The sequence below is a fragment of the Clinocottus analis genome, unplaced genomic scaffold (genome assembly GCF_023055335.1).
Source record: "Clinocottus analis isolate CAN_PGR_092001 unplaced genomic scaffold, fCliAna1.0.p SCAF_9, whole genome shotgun sequence".
In the NCBI taxonomy this organism is placed as follows: Eukaryota; Metazoa; Chordata; class Actinopteri; order Perciformes; family Cottidae; genus Clinocottus; species Clinocottus analis.
This window is the reverse complement of record NW_027176251.1, coordinates 12,790,039-12,807,158: the sequence shown is the minus strand read 5'-3', so window position 1 is coordinate 12,807,158 and position 17,120 is coordinate 12,790,039. Positions and strand designations below refer to the sequence as shown.

General features: G+C 41.6%; 1 protein-coding gene across 1 annotated transcript; it reads left to right on the top strand.

Moving 5' to 3' along the window:
• Positions 1–7,697: 7,697 nt before the first annotated feature.
• On the top strand, positions 7,698–17,057 carry ica1 (islet cell autoantigen 1). Its single transcript, XM_068569857.1, has 13 exons — positions 7,698–7,790; positions 9,420–9,449; positions 9,546–9,717; positions 10,114–10,186; positions 10,385–10,508; positions 11,781–11,979; positions 12,549–12,674; positions 12,828–12,926; positions 13,027–13,127; positions 13,298–13,341; positions 13,724–13,978; positions 15,385–15,474; positions 15,728–17,057. The coding sequence occupies exons 2-13, from the start codon at positions 9,433–9,435 to the stop codon at positions 15,847–15,849; spliced, it is 1,422 nt and encodes a 473-aa protein (XP_068425958.1). The 5' UTR covers positions 7,698–7,790; positions 9,420–9,432; the 3' UTR covers positions 15,850–17,057.
• Positions 17,058–17,120: the final 63 nt, after the last annotated feature.

Here is a 17,120-nt window from a genome sequence, read left to right as displayed (position 1 = left end):
CATAATCTTACAAGTGTAAACAGTCGCGCACAAACGTGTTTTTTGGGTGTGAGAGCTTCCGAGAGACGGATTTGTTCCCTCGCGGATGTCTTCTGCGGGCGAACGCAGCATACTGTATGTTGTGTGCTGTTTAAATTAAATGAATGATGTACAGAGGAATTCACCAACTCAAAGCTGCACAAATCAATATTTGAACAATGGGTCAAATGTGAAGGGAAAGGAGTGACGATTCGCAAAGACAAATATCGCGCAGTGTTTTAACATCTTTCAGCTCGTTGTTTCGATTATTTTTTTTACATCTCACAGCTTCACGGTTTTGCGTCACTGTCTGCAAAAGTGTAAATACTGTCATATCTTCATGAGGTGATCATTTGTACGCGTTAACAGCCGGTTTCTGAGTTATGTGTGTTTTAAACCAAAAAGTAATTACAGCCATCAGGCTGCTTTACGTCTGTATTTAATAACATTGCTGATTTAAAATAATCTTTGGCCTTCGGGGGAATATTAATAGCTTAGATTTAGTTGTTGAGTCGAGTATTATTCATTTTATTAAAACACCCGTCCATCATGTTGTGAGTGACAGCTGGTTCCAAATGAATGTTTTGTCTTTAAGCGCTGGGTCTAATCTTTTGTTAACTTTTAGATCACTACCTGTACTTTCACTCCAACTCAATGAAATGATTAAACAGAAGGAATGTAGGAAGCAGAGTTATGTAATTAAAACGTGGAAAATTAAACTCCAACCGATTTCAAATATCTAATAAAGCCAATTCAGCGGTAAAGCTCTTTCTCAGAGAGTAATTTCCACAAGTGGGAGAGGTTGGATCCATTTAACTCCTCTTCAAAGCCAACATTTCTCTAATTATGTTAATTTTAAAGCACCAGTTTACCCGGCAACAAGGAAAAACCAGCGGTTTCCTTGGGAAAAGAAAAAAAAAAAGTCCATCCAACGATCTCTTTGTGAGTGAATGCAACCGGCAGCATTACAGTCCGGCAGTGTGCGGACGTCCAAGTTATCTTTGGGCCCAGATCTTCTCCCTCGGTTCAGTTGTCCTGGGCTGGAGCCATTCATGCCTGCCGTCTATCCCCCAGCTCGCCCGCAATCCCTGATTAATGTGGTCTGGGCGGGAGCTGTCAGAAATGGCAGAGAGAATCATGGGATTTCTCCTTCAGAGTCCCAATGACACCCAGCAGCTGCAGGAGTAAACAGATGACTAACCACTGGCCTTTTGGCAGCCTGTGGAGATTCACACGGAGGGAGGGCTGCGAACGTTGCTTTGACATTTAGGTGGATTAGAAAGTTCTCGGGTTCTGCTCTCGTGGTGTCAGAGGTGGTTGGCATAGTAATTATTTGCGTCTTGGTTTTCATCCCCTTGACCCCCCCCCCGCTCTCGAATCCACAGTGAAAATGTAGAGCTCCGCTTTTGTTTTTCCAAAATACAAAATATTACAAATAGACAAAATAGACAAAATATTTGTGTGTGAAACATCCTCACAAGCCTCATTTCTAAACAAATCACATTGTGTTTCCGACGCTACAAAAAGAACATAATAGGTATCTTACTTAAATAATAACAACAAGCAATTGTCATTTCAGATCATGCCCGGCCGCAGAATTCATTACAAATCTGAGGTTGAAGCTGTCCCGGGGCACAGTTTTGTGTGAGGTATTGACATATTAAAGGCATTATCAGACAATGGCTATGGTGGCTGTTGTTTTAATTTATTTTTTTAAATAAAACATAAATTACTCTCCTCAAAACACTATTACTCCTCCGGAAATGAAAACTCGCTCATTGTGAATGTCTCATATCAGGTAAAAACTGGAGAGATTTAATTAACCTTTGTCATTTTAATTGCTTTAGTGACAGCTGTCCTTTGGTGCCGGAGCTATCCTAATGCACATACTGTGGGCTTGTCAATTACTTTGCCAGAGAATAGATTAAAACGCCACAGAGGATAGAGTCATTTCATTAGTCAGCCTTAATGCCCCCCAGACATAACCAGGTACGAACACTTCACCCCTAAACATGCAAGAAAATGAGCAAAACTATTAAGCCTGTGTGGATCGAATGAATTGTGGTGACATGAAATTAAGTTTACGCTCCGTTTAATTCTGTCCTGCTGTTATTTTACATTTGTATACACATTTTTCTCTGGAAGGGTTTGATCGTTAAGGAATATTTTAGGGCTTTTAATAAAAAAAAAAAAGACAAAAGGTCTCACAGACTGAATGGCAGGGCACCTGTGTGGTGCGGCTAATTGCTCTAATGGTTGTTAGAATAGTAAGGCTGTCAATTCTTACCACACTGGATAATGGCTGAAAGCAGCCACTGTCTCATTCTCCCATTTTGCACATCCGTGATTCGATGCTCATCGGCTCATCGTGAATCTGAAAGAAATTAGGCCGCTTTCAAATATCTGTCAGCTGGATGTCTCGGCGGCTTCCAGCAACAAATGTACAAATCTCCGGTCTTCACCGCCTTATGAAGACAACTCAGGGTTTTTTTGTGTGTTTTTTTTCAGGCAGCTAAACCTCCTTTTATAAAAGGCCATGAGGATTCTGACACCCGTATCCTGAACGTAGGAAGAATAAGATGAACTACTCAGATTGGAGATAACTGAATCCCAACACTGTAAGAAGCAGTAAAGAAAGCAACAGTTTGAGGTTCAGCGTCTTCATACACTCAACAGATCCTCAGAGAATGGGTCCCTGTACACAGACACAACATTGGTTTAACTTTACCTGCCATCCAGGTAAAAAAAAAAGAAACACATTGGGTCCCCGATCCAGTATATACTGTAGTCGTATGGTTATAATCATTTTTCTAAAGTTGTGATGAGGTCAAACTTGAGCAGGTTGTGTCTAACTGGGTCAAAATGACCATGTATAGGTAAAAGAGTATATAACACATTAAAACTAAACAAGTCTGGGTGTGATGGGGCTTCTGCTAACGGGTGCTGAGTAAAGTTACCCAGAATTATGTTGGTTCCAAATATATAATTTGGCATAAACACAGTGAACTGACCCAGTGCTTCTAATTATATAATTACATTATTTGTTAATATGAAACAAAACGGTCAATTGAAAGAAAAACATTCTCAGTTAATTGTTTGTGTTATTCATAAAGCTGCACCTTTTCCTTTTTTTTTCCTCAATGAATCGTTTTGTTCCGACATCACAATCTAAATGTAAATTATCACAAAATTGCGGAAAAAATGCCGACTGCAAGTTCCCGGAGCTCCATTTTTAAGAGAGGTAGCTTTGTCAAACGCAAGTATTGATGTCAAAGATGTGTTTGCTTTTCAAAACGACATGAGATATAAGAGGATTACAAGGCCCGAATGTGGCCCATTTCTAGCCTCTGATTTATCACCTTTTTGATATCAGAAATCCTCATCTCCATCCATAATAGACTGCCACACCACACAAAGGGCGGATCTTCTTGTACCTGAATACCTCAGATTTAATTTCAGTTAAGAAAAGAAGAAAAAAAGTTGGATCAGCTGAATATATCCGTGTGTGAGAGGCGAGTGTGCGCTGATGCTAAACACTGACAATTAGGTTTTGTTCACACGCAGCTGCACCTCAGAGAAGATCAACTGGTTGAAAATCTATTTTTATGACACACAATGCTGTCAGTCGATTTACTGAAACAACAGCAGAGAGGTGATGATTTCTGTGTGCCGCCTTGTCAAAACCATCACTAAAGTGTAGCGCTGGATGATGCTATTTATATGAGATGAAGACACAACAAAGATTGCACGTATACATTTTTTCTAATCAAAGAAGTATTTCATTTTACCCACAGCATCTGGGTAGGTATCCAAACATCAGGCCTTTGCAAAAAGTGTTAATTGTGAAGTACCTATACAAAAAAGCTGTTGAGTATAGACCACATCATAGTCTAAATATATAGCACCGCTTTCCTTCAAAGCCCTGCCTCTGAAACAGGAACGGCAGGTAAAACAATCAGGGCCCCAGTCGGAGCCGGAGCTTCGTTTGCCGTTGATTTATATCTTAAACAACCTCTCCCGGTGCTTCCACTGCTAAAGGTGAGACGCGCAGCCAGTGTTTGTGACAGAGATGGACTAGGCGCGGTGGCAAGAGAGAGAGGGATGATGCGGTTTTAAAAAATGCATCACCATTAAATCAAAGAGTAACCTTGAATGAGTTCAGGCCGGTGCCAGCTCGGTGACATGCTCTGCCCTCAGCGCTCGGTGCCACGGAGCATGCCAAACAGCAGGGTGGGGGTGGGTGGGGGCTGCGTCGTTCTGATACAGGTAAGGCCGGGTCAGTCTGATACAGGTTAGGCCGGTGGTGCTGGGTAGCCGTCCAGCTCCCCGCTGACCAAGGGCACTCACCTGACATTTTTGTCCAAGTTGGAGATCAACATGTTACAGACGAAAGTAACGCAGTCTGAGGGACGAGGATGTCCTTGGAAACTGCCTCCAAAAAGTTGACAAAGAATATATATATATATATATATATATATATATATATATATATATATATATATATATATATATATATATATATATATATATATATATATATCCCTGTTAATCACTTGGACTTTGCACTAATCGAAAACTGAGTGCACAGATGGTGCGGAGTCAAAAACCACTGGTTTGACATATGTGACTTATAGCCGCCTGATGTTTGACTAAAACCTGCTCTGACCTTTTCTCTTTGAATTTTGCTTATATGTCCAGGAAGAAAAATAATGGACAGAGAGGATTTAGTGTGAACAAAAATTAAAATAAAGTGTTCGTGATGAGAAAACACCTAATGTGAATAAGGGGTTACTTTTATTATTCAAGTTTGCTGCGAGACAAAGTCCCCAAGCTATTACATGGGTTTTAGCAGAGCAGACAAAGTATTAGAGTGTAGCCTAGAGGAGGAAATATTAAACCCCGCTGGTCCCTCAGCTACAAAAGGCTGAACTTTACATATTTCTTACTCATGCAGATTGCTAAATCAAGGAACTACATTTATTTACGCTTTTTAATAAAGCACTAAGGCCTCAGAGGAAATCCTTTATTGAGACGCCTGGTAGAAACGCTGTGCGGCTGCCGAGTCCCACAAAGTACCCATATTTTCAGAAAATAATGTCTTCTGAGCCGTTATGGTGTACATAAAACAGTTACCAGTGCATGAGGACGGACTGAAGTAGCGTGCATACATTGGAAATAAAAATGCATCGCAAGAAAGAAACATCATTTCAGATTAGATTTCCGGGCAGAAGCTATCTGCTGGTATATAACTTATTTTATAAATCTAACTTCCTCCACTTCTCTCACATTCATTGAGACATGTCATCCATCTATCTCGGCCTCCGGCTGCAGTAGTTCCTCGACCATGAGTGGCTGCTGCAGCGCGGCTGTATTTCAGCATGTTGAAGTGCATGGAGAATTCCCATGAAGGGTAAGGGATTATGGATTTTGGCCTCTAAGCTGCCTGGATGCCCAGTGAGGATGTCTCTGAGCGTAGTAATCTTCAAACACCACGCAGAGTGATGAGTGGGCACTGAGGAGTTCTACTCAGGATCTAAATATGTTCCAGCAAGTTACTGGTGAGGGAGCAGGAGGGGTGGGGGGAGGGGAGAGAGAGCGAGAGAGAGAGAGAGAGAGAGAGAGAGAGAGAGAGAGAGAGCGAGAGAGAGAGAGAGAGAGAAGGAAAAAACACCATTTGGTGCAGAAATGGAAAGGATCGATTCAGTGGCTCCTTCAGGCGAGAGACACTTTTTGATCCTGTGACCTGTTTTGAGCTTCAGTCTGTGTCGGAAAACTTGCGCCGAGCAAGGGATCACATTGGAGTGCTGCAAATGTAAATGTCATGGTTCCCCATCACCACACATAACTGCGGATGGGGGGAAAAAAAAGAAGAAAAAAAGTCAATTGAGCAATTTTTGGGGTCAGGTCAGGCGCTCTTGGAGGGAAGCGGGAGGGGAGGTTTGCAAACCTTTATAATGAGGGCACGGCTCAAGTGTGGTTAAGACTTTGTCCCGGAAAGATGCGACTCGAAGTGTCGCGGCCGTTGTGGCGTACAGTAGACGACGGTGGCATATTAACAAAGTGGCTCTAAAATACAAAGAAAAGCTCCCGAATGAAGCACTGGAGTACCGAAATGTCAGAGAAAATCAATAATGACGCACGACCCTGATCAATATCAGAAAGGAATTTCTCCGACTCCATCCTGATTGAATCAACCTGCACCCCCACCAACAGAATCACTTCATTTAAGGGCCTGATTGTTTTCCTGTCTTACTTAAGTGAACTCAAATTGCTTCGATACCATCTTGGATCCGAAGACAAGGTGGGCGAGTGCAGAAGGAGGATCCGACGGGGTGAAGGACACCAGTCGTTATGGAGATAATATCCTCTCCTGAAGAGACGCGTCCATCTATCTGCCCGTATCACAAGCCCTCGAGATGCTGTCAGAGGTCAGGGCTTGGAGAGGGCGCCAAGGCCTGCTGGAGAAGCTGCTTTCGGTAATCAGACCGCGTCACAAAGCCAACGATGCAAGACAACCACAACATGCTCGGTTCCGTATCGCACAGAGGGAACGAGCTGTATTGTGCAGAACGTGACCTCGGGGGGAGGTTCAAGGATCAAAGGGTTCCCCGCTCCTTTGGTGATAATCAAATTACGTCTGCAAAGCTCCACATAAAACACATTTTCTAAATATAAATACACAATCTCCGCGTTCAAAAAATAAATAAAATATATATATATATAAAGGTATTCTGGTGCATGTGCTGAGCAGTAAAACGTCTGTATGCTGCTCACACACTCCTCGTGACTGTGCAGCTCAAATACTGTCCAAGGCTACAAACAGGTACATCAATTTGGAGCATGACAAGAAATTCCCTTTAGGTGACAACAAAATGTACATGCTATTAGATCAGCTGCAGTATAGTGTGATGAAATAAATTGAAGCCAACAGATGAAAGCTCGGGGCCCCAAACAGGAGAGAGGAGACTATTAAAAGGTGCAATGCTCTTTTTTTTATGTTACACTGCCATCCTTTGGACAGATACAGAACTAAGTGACTGTGGCCTGCAGAGAGAACGCAGACAGACACTGTTTGATCTAATTTATCGAGTCGGGCTGCAACTCACGAGCGTTTTCGTTGTCGGTTAATCTGACGATGACTTCTTTGTTTAAAAAATGGCAGTTCAGTCGTTTCTTCAAAAATGATTATTAGTATTTATTTGTTTTACAATGAGGGAACATCTAACTAACATAACTACAGTTTAATCAAAACATTTAGTTTATAGATTAGTTCTGATCAATCATTTTATCTGAAAATACAAAAAGAAACACAAGGTCTGTGGTTTTATGTATTATTGTGATTGTTTCATTGTATTTGCAAAACAGTTCTGTATAATATATATTATTAAGTATTGTTTTATAAATACAGTGGTTACTTTATTATTATAATTCTAATCATTATAAACCATCATCACAACCATCATCATCATCATTGTTGTTGTTATGAAGGTTCACTTTTCTTTATTGTTCTTTCGACTACAGCCTGAAACCAGATACACAATAGAACACAAATCCCTCCACTATTCACGAGACAATCAGGATTTATGAACATCAACATCTGTTTGCACGAGACCAACATCCGACCGTGGAGCGCGTCAATGGGAGCGCACCCTGAATGACGTCAGCTGCGTTGCGCGAAGGAGCAGCTGTGTGTACACACGTACGATGTAGAAAGGCCTCCAGCACGAGCATCGATGGGAGGAATATAGGGAGCATTTTGTACATGCTATCAGGTATGTGTGATGGCGTTTGTTTTTTTTAATATTTCTGATATTCTTACATTGATATTGTGATCATCCAAAGGGCGACGCTTGCTCTCCGCGCTGTGGGTCGGGCGTTGTGTTCATTGTGGTTGTGCTGCGCGGAAGCGTTGTGGTCATGTTCATAATTCTCCATATGCGCTGTTTAATTCCCACATTAGTGCACAATCATCACGATGCATTTCTGCGTTATTGAGGGCATCGCATCGCTTCATGACCAAAAGACGAGACGTGACGCGCGAGCGTATGTGAAGCTGGATTCTTATTTATTCATGTGTCGATGGACATCAGGTGATTCTGCGCGTCTGAGAAATCATGTGGTGCTGTTGTCAGCTGGTTTACAAAATAAACAGAAGCTACACATGCAGCTAACACCGTGTTAGCATTCATAGTGAAACAGATGTCACATCTGTTTGAGCTCCAGTCAGACACGTTTGTGTTGGTTTGATGGAACCAAGTTTAAGAAATTTATCTATTTCTATTCCACTGAGGGACATGCTGTACTCTACTCCACTACGTTTATTGGACATTTAATGGTTAATTCTCAGCATTAGATTAATACTACTGAATATAAATCAATGGGATATTACAAATTAAACTAGTAATGCATGTTAGCTTCAGCTTAAGGAGCTGCAACATTAAACAGATCGAGTCAATTATAATCCAGTAACATAATATGGTTCTGAAATTGGCCATTCTGCGTAATGACTTTGAACTACATGGAGCAATAATCTGTTGTTATTGTTTTACAGATCAATGACGTTTGAAAAAACTTCTCTGATCTAACAATGATTCATGTAATAAACTGTACTCATGTAGTAGCTACAATAAAGCAAACATAAAATTGTAAAAAACAACAAAAAAAACCATAATGGAGGTCACAAATATTAGTGGAAGGAAAATAATCTATAAAGTTTGTGTTGAGTTCAAAAAGCCACATGAAGTTGGTGCAAGTGCAATATAGTTTCTTTGTTTTCAAGGTAACGCCAACGGAAAAACTCAGCTTGATGCATTTGAAATCAGTTTGATTTGATTGTATGTTCTTCATACATTCGTCAAAATATCAGTGATATACTCATAATAGCGGTGCAATATTGATTTGAACTCCCAGCTCGAAGCAGAGGCACTTCCTCAGTTTTTGTGAATTGTGAAATATATTGGGTGCAGATGAGTCTTCTGAGGTTTGCTTCTAGCAAACTCCTGATAGTCCCCATAACTGGGAACTAACAAAAAGGTATTTTTAAAACCATAAAATCTAAAGAGATTTGAATCAGACCTCAGTGCTGCAAGGAGCAGCAGGAACAGAGTTCTGCTCAAGATTTAACTTCAAACAAGGCAGCATTACTCGACTGCTAAACGGAGTCCAGTTAAAACCAAACTGAAAAATGGCCATCATACAAAAGTTGAATTTTTTGCAAAGCAAGAACTGATAAAGTTTTGATGAAAAAAAGCTGTTATGTGCCGTTAAAGTGTTCTAACTTTTTCTGGCAAAGAATACAAATGTAAAAAAAAAAAAAAATAAATAAAAATAGTGCTAGCTGTTCCCAGACCCTACGACATAATCATCTCTTTCAGTCATCAGTTTGTCTGCTTCATCCACAGGTGATCTCACAAAATGGAGGGTGGAAACTTGTGAGTAGAAACCTCTTTATGTTTGCAACCAATTAATGAGCAACTCTCAGAAAGCACCCGTCCCAGCACCGGTCCAACGTGCACCTGTCATTGCAGCGGCTACCCCCAAGAGTATCTGGACCGCTTCATCCAGAGCCAGGACTCGTCGGTGGTGAACAAGTTCCAGCGGAGGTACTGGAAGACCAAGCAGACGCTCATCAAGGCCACCGGGAAGAAGGAGGACGAGCATGTGGTGGCTTCGGATGCGGACCTGGACGGCAAGCTGGAGGTGAGGCGAGAACGTGAAACTGTTGACCCTTCAGGCGGTTACTAAAATGTTTTTTTGATTCACGCGACGCTAGTATTTGCTCGAGGCGTAAAGCGTACCTCAGGCTGCCGTTCCTCCATCTCTGGAGTGAAGTGAATTTAATGGCAGAAATCAATCTGGCACATCCAGCCTTAATTTAGGCCGCAAAAAGCATTGAGATAAAACTAGATATTAACATGCAGGATCAGAGCTTGAGTTTTAAAAGTTTTAATGTCACATTTCAACACTATTTTTACCTCATAAAAAGGGTCTAGTGTCATCATTCATCATATGTAGGCAGTGTACCAACGTAGCAGATCTTATTTACCTAGCAATAACTTCTACAAGGATCAGGCATTTTGACTTTCTACTTTGCAGGTCTTCCACTCCATCCAGAGAACATGCATGGAGCTGCTGAAGGTCATCGAGCAGTACCAGAGGAGGATCTGCTGTAAGTATTTGGTGAAAGAAAAAGGGAAATAACCAATACTAAAAAAGAATGAACTGTTAACAGAGTGCATGAGAGTTCATATTCCTGAAATATCAGCGCTCCAACGCTTCGTTTACGAGTTGTACTGTGTATTTATTTTATTAACTTGGGACACAGCAACATGAATGTGTATCCTTTGCTCTGTGCTCTGTGGTGCAGATCTCTCCCAGGAGGAGAATGAACTGGGTCGTTTCCTGCGCTCCCAGGGCTCGCAGGATAAAACCAGAGCTGGAAAGATCATGCAGGCCACAGGGAAAGCACTCTGCTTCTCCTCCCAACAAAGGTATACACAACAACCACATCAGCGTGACAGATGTTGGCCAAATCCTGGATTAAACAGCCAGATAATTATTCACACGGGAGTTACGGCTGCACCACAAATTGTTTTAGTTGAAGGTCACTCGGTTGTCTTATTTGTCCATTGTGTAATACACAATGAGACTCTCATTTATTTGTTTTCTGAACCCGTGTCGCAGTCTGCCGAGAAGACAAAATGAGACCAAACAAACCACACATGCGGCTTTATGACACTCCAGAGTTCCATCGTCGTAACATCGTACGAGAGGTGCTCTCAGAGAGCAGCTCTGCGTCCCTTATGACCGCGACTGTACTGTATGAGTCCATGAACACAAGCAGGCAGTCAGTGGCAGAATACAACACGTATTTAAAAAGGTGTTTTGAGTACTAGAAGGTCCTTGGTCATGCAGCCGTAACCTGCTGCCTAAATGATTGTGCTGCAGCAGAACGTGAGATTAGCCGTGGACAAACACAGAGGGGCCGACTCACATATGGACGCACTCATGCACGCCAGCGATCCTCCCAGCAGGGGATAATTACAGTAACTGTGAATACTGGGAAAATAATTGCGAACAGGGTGACTGTAGGTCTGTTGGTCAACGATGAGCAGGGTCATCCTCTAATCGGAGGATTGTCGGTTTGATTCCCGGCTCTGCTAGCCGATGTCGACGTGTCCTTGGGCAAGACACGTAACCCCAAAATTGCTCCTCTAGGTGTATGAATGCGTGTCTGAATGTTAGTTACTCCTGATGGGCAGCTGGAACCTTTACTCCTCCCATCAGTGTATGAATGGGTGAATGATGTCATGTAGTCTTCTGACCACTCAGCTTTAAGTGGTCAGAAGACTAGAAAAGCGCTATATAAGCACAGGTCCATTTACCGTTACTACACAAAGAGACACAAATGTGAATATTTACAGAGATTACAGAGTCCTACTCGTGATTTTGTTTCTTCAAAGTAAAACTAAGCATCACTGCTTATCTTTTGTTTGGACTTTCTTTACTAAAAAGGGACAAACAAAAGTGTGTTGAACCAATTCTTTCCGGTTCCCGTTATTGACTCCACTATTTGCTTTTGCCCTGCTGGGGTTGCAGGAGCCTTTTCTTCTGTGACTTCAAATCATTCAGCAAACCGTCGTATGCACCATGATGTTCAGAAGAGGTTTGAACGCCAAGATGGTGGTCTATCATCCATTGACATTGTGCGGCTAAGATAACGCTCAACGTGCAGTATCTCAATACTTGGTTTACGTCCCTAGATTGGCTCTGAGGAATCCTCTGTGCCGCTTGTACCAGGAGGTCGAAACCTTTCGCTACCGAGCGATCTCGGACACGTGGCTGACGGTGAACCGGATGGAGCAGTCCAGGACCGAATACCGCGGAGCGCTGCTGTGGATGAAGGACGTGTCGCAGGAGCTGGATCCAGACACTCACAAACAGATGGAGAAGTTTCGCAAGGTCGTACAAAGTGTACAAGTCGCTATACGTGGGCACAATATGTGTGAAACATCACTTAGCCAATTAATTTGGCTTTTGTTTAATTATGTCCGATCACTGCTGGTCGCATACAAACAGAAATGTCAGAAACCAACAGTGTGGGGGAGAAAGGCAACAACATGTTAACATCTGCTGCAACAAGCCATCTGTTGTTAGACTGAAACAATTATTATAATCATTATTGTTTTTTTTAAATCATGCATTAATCAGTCAATTATTTTTTTCCCAACGAAATGTTTTGTCAGAAAAATGTCAAGAAACAGTTGAAGGAGGCGTCGTATTGCTTATACTCATGTATAAAATATTCAAAATATCATCGACTAAATTAGTCATTAACAAATTGTTCAGCCAATATTGCTGAAATACTTAAGGCCACACAAAGCAGAATATTTTTCTTTTTTTTTTACAAAATAAAGCCACTAGAGGGCAGAACGCACCATCAAACGTGGGTCCACTGATACAGATTGTACTAATCAAGCACCTAGCCTGCTCTTTTCTTTCCTTTTTACATCCCTCTCTCTCTTTCTCAGGTTCAGGCCCAGGTGCGCACGACCAAAACAAGCTTTGACAAGCTGAAGACTGACGTCTGCCAGAAGGTGGACCTGCTGGGAGCCAGTCGCTGTAACCTGCTCTCTCACGTCTTAACCACATATCAGGTACACCGCCCTGGTTCGCATACCTTAAAGAGGCCGTTGTCACCACATGTGGTGAAGCCAAACACGAGGGGGCACAAAGACGCCGCGTGGAGATTTTAACTGGTGAGACTAGACCGGCTCAACATGTGGCCTCCGCTTGTTCCACTGTTACAGACGACCCTGTTGCACTTCTGGGAGAAGACATCGCACACTATGGCGGCCATCCACGAGAGCTTCAAGGGCTGTCAGCATTACGAGTTCTCCGCTCTTAAGGTCAGAGAGCCTCTCGACCTGCACGGATGAGATCTTGAGTAGTTCTGCATCTTGAGAATCGGCCACCGACCATAACTGGGGACTGTTGTTATTCCTTCAGACCTTGCAAGGTCCCATGGCCAAGCATGCTAAGAAGAAAGGGAAGAAGAAAATTAAAGCGGGGGCCGAAGATGGAAAGAAAGCCGAGACCACGGACGACCAGTGAGTTATCCCGTCCTGAACTTTCCTCGTGCAGGTAGAACAAACACGTGCACGCCCACGATGAAAACTGAGATTACACTCGACCAGACTGAACAGTATTTCTACACAGCTGCTGCTTTACGTTTTATTAACAACAGTATGAACTGATCTGCTCTTTGTCATATTTACAGACTCATCTCACTAAATGAAAACACCAGCGATATGACCAGCGAAGGTAAAAACAACACTGTTTTTTATAGCCCAATGTGACATCTAACCAACTGTCAAAAAAAACCCAACAAATTATAGAAAATAGTTAGTTTTCTTTAAAAATGACTTGTACACACCTGTACCTCCCATTCAAGCAAAGCAAAGACATGTAGAATTACTTCAAAACCATTGGAATAAATTTGATGTTTTTGGGGAAATGAGACAAACAGGTTCTGGGACAGGGATGTTATGTGTACAGGTTGTAAAGCCCTCCGAGGCAAATCTTGTATTTGTGATGTCGGGCTATACAAAATGAATTGAATTAAAACAAAATCATCAGTAACCTTCTGAATTGTTAAGCTAGAATTAAGTGCTCTGACTGCGCCTGATCATCCTCGGGGATGAAGACCATCTCTGTGCCCATCCAGAGTTAGAGGGGGAGGCGCAAGACGGCGTGGCCTTCCTGAACGACATCCTGGGCGGCATGTCTGTGGACCAGGGCGACTTCTCGCGAGAGTGGACGGAAGTATTCGGAGACCCCGATGACGGAGCGAGCGCGGCGTCAGATCGACCGGCCGAGGCCCAGCACACTGAAAGCTCCTTCTTTTTACCGTCTCAGCTGCTGGACCAGAGCTTGAACCATCAACCGTCTTCGCTTTTAGGTCAGAACGTGCTTGTCTGCATGTGCAAAATGCGCCTTTGTTGTTAGAATATGAAGCTCTTTGTGTCATAATGAGGTTTCCACCAATCTCGTCTCGCTAAAACATCTAAATAAGCCACTATCATACTAAATTAATACTTGGTGAAATTAACATGCCCGACTAAAAATGTAAGTTACATTGTTTTTCCATGAATGAGTCCATTGACAAGAAAAAAAAAAGATGTATTTTTCCTTAACTACTCTACCGCGGCAGGGAGAAAAGGGCCTTTAAAACCATTTAGAAAACTCATGACTGTCAATGCAATAGCAGGAGGCTATAACATGGCAATTAGATTTACCAGGAGGTAATTGCCAACTACTTTCCATTTCATCTGGGCCTGGGCAGTAGCTGCTAGCACCCCATCTGGTTTTGTGGATTTTGTCTGTTTCCAGCTTGGAGGGTTGAGTCGCTCAACTATAAAAAACATTTTTTTTTTAAAAAAAAAGGTATCAAGACATGAAAAATTACAGTAGGCATTTCCTTTGAACTTCTGAACATGACCTATTCCTGCGTGGTTGAGTCACAGTCCAGAAGGAAAATGACAGAAAAATAAGTCTGGCGTGAGGAGCAGGGTTTTGAAAAAGGAGGCCGAGAGTCCAGTTGGTCAACGACGCATACTCGGGCCTGATCAATCTCGGCATTTATAAAAGCCGTTGGAACATATTCAAGCAGCCGGAATTTAATTGCCGTTTCAGCTCGAAGTCCATATTTCAGGAGGAAAAGAGTGCTTTTGTATAGAGAGAGAGTGGTGCACAAGTTCTTGCAAGAAACCTCACATGGGGGCACAGACGGACAGACTTTGGCCAGTCTGAAATCGTGACTGATCTTGACCATGCGGCCAAAACAGCTGCCGAGAAAGTAGAATGGCTCGAGACCAAGAATGTAAAACAAAAGCTACAACAAAACTTCGTGGAGGAAAATCCCCAAATCCTCATGAGTCAAGCACATTGATGCATCCAATAAGATCTGAAGCTGTAGTCACATTCAACGTATTTAAACTGACCACAAATAAACAACTTTTCAAACATTTTCTTGTATAAAAATACAAATAAAGTTTTGTTTATTCTGAATTTCTGTTTAAACATCCAGACTTGCAGAACATGCCAATGGGGTGTGTGTGTGTGTGTGGGGGCTACTTTAAACCTCTATTTGGAGTATACATTGTTACCAAATGCAATATAACTTTTGGCCTGAACCTAATAAATTACTGCTGATGTCAGATGTGATTTTGCCGTGACATTCGTTTGTATGTTTTATTACAAAATATTTTTTCCACATCGGCAAGCGTGTGAAGCTTTATTCATCGGCTCACGCTTTGGCACGATAAAAAGGTCCATTAATCAAAGAATCTGTGTCCGACATTTCAGATTGGGCCGGCGTTGCTCCGCAGCCCGCCGCCCAGGCGAAGGATCCATCATCTGGAGCCAATCAGAACCCCTCGAAGTCAGCAGTGAACGGTAGGTTCAGGCCAAATGAGTAAAACAGAGGAAAATACTTGAAAGACAAAGTCTAACTCATTCAACGAGACGTATCCAAAGAAACAAAAAAAATGTGTTTATGGGTACTTTCAAAGAATTTGCAAGTTGTTTCCATTCATAATTCTGGATATCAGCCATGTGCACTTTTACAGGACCAAAAAAAAAAAAAGGTGGGCGGTTATTTTTAGCAGTGTGTCTGAGTGAATTTGACTTTTCTTGACTCACTTTGCAGACAATGCCGGGACATCCAAAGACCTCTCAGCGTGGTTTAACCTGTTTGCCGATTTGGACCCCCTCTCCAATCCCGATGCAGTCGGCAAAACCGACAGAGAGCACGAACTCCACAACGCATAGTTCTTCCTCAGCGGAGGGATGATCTGAAATGGAGACCTTTGTTGGACGGTGCAGCAGAATAAAGCTTCCCCCCCCATGGGACTAGAGAAAAATCCAATAAAATTATCACGCAAATATTTATATTAGAGCAGAAACGGCAAATAATATTTGGGAGTTTTTGACAATTTTTGATTTACCATTCGCTAGTAAATTAAACCTCTTTGGGTTGTGGACTGTTGGTCAGAAATAAGAATGAACGGTAAATCAGAAAGTTAATTTAATCAATTTAACCAATTATCATACTGGAAATATTCAATAGCTGGATCTTAGAGCGATAACAATATATGTGGAAAATGTCCCTTCTTATATTGACATACTATGCCATAATAAATTATAAAAAGATAAACTGAGTGTTGAAATAATAGTAAAATTACATATTAAACAAGAGATTAACAAGAGAAATGTTTCTTTTATTACATGAAACAGATTGATTTTTTTTCTCTTTGTGGCAGCATTACTCTGCTGAAATGTGTCCCACTAACGACGACCAGCTTTTCTATCGAGAAAGAAAAATATTTATAAGACGACCTCATGAGCCGGCAGGCTCTCCGCCCCGGGTTAAACGTGTAATGTTTATCATGGATACCTCAGTGTTAGTCTGGAAGAAGAAGCCTTTGACATTAGCTGCCTTGAAAATGTTCAGTCTTGAGTAGCATTCATGCTTTATTTCTGATTCTCATTAATGAAAATGTGCACACAACAGCTGAAAGAAAGCAAACATGACAAAGATCACAGTGCAATGGTTCTTATTTACAAAATACTGGAACAAGTCGAGTGAAGTTTCTGCCGTCTTGGAGAAATATTCAAAAATTAAACTATGTATGTACACCCAATAAGTTTACTTTATAAGATTCATGCTTTAACATGTTCACTACATGCTGTAATTTTAGATATAGTCCAGAAAAAACACATTAATTTGTTACTGCATGTTGCATGCTTTGTTTTACATTATCCAGAAAAAGTGTGATTGAATGAAAAATGCATTTATAATGAATGTGACATTTTCAATCAGTGTATTATAGTTTGTATCATCCAGGCATGTATTTATTTAGCTCAGTTATTGGCTTTCATGGGAAATATATGCAGTTTTCAGAGAGAAACCAACTGGAAAGTTGTATCATCATGAAAATGCAATCATGTTCTACTGATTTGACTGCAATGCTACATAAATTGAGAATATATATATATATATATATATATATATATATATATATATATATATATATATATAT

What these genes read in the sequence shown, in the direction of transcription:
- ica1 (XM_068569857.1), top strand. An exon ending in ACCTGGACGGCAAGCTGGAG is followed by an intron (nt 9,718 to 10,113) that starts GTGAGGCGAGAA and finishes TCTACTTTGCAG; the next exon opens with GTCTTCCACTCCATCCAGAG. An exon ending in CTCGAAGTCAGCAGTGAACG is followed by an intron (nt 15,475 to 15,727) that starts GTAGGTTCAGGC and finishes CTCACTTTGCAG; the next exon opens with ACAATGCCGGGACATCCAAA.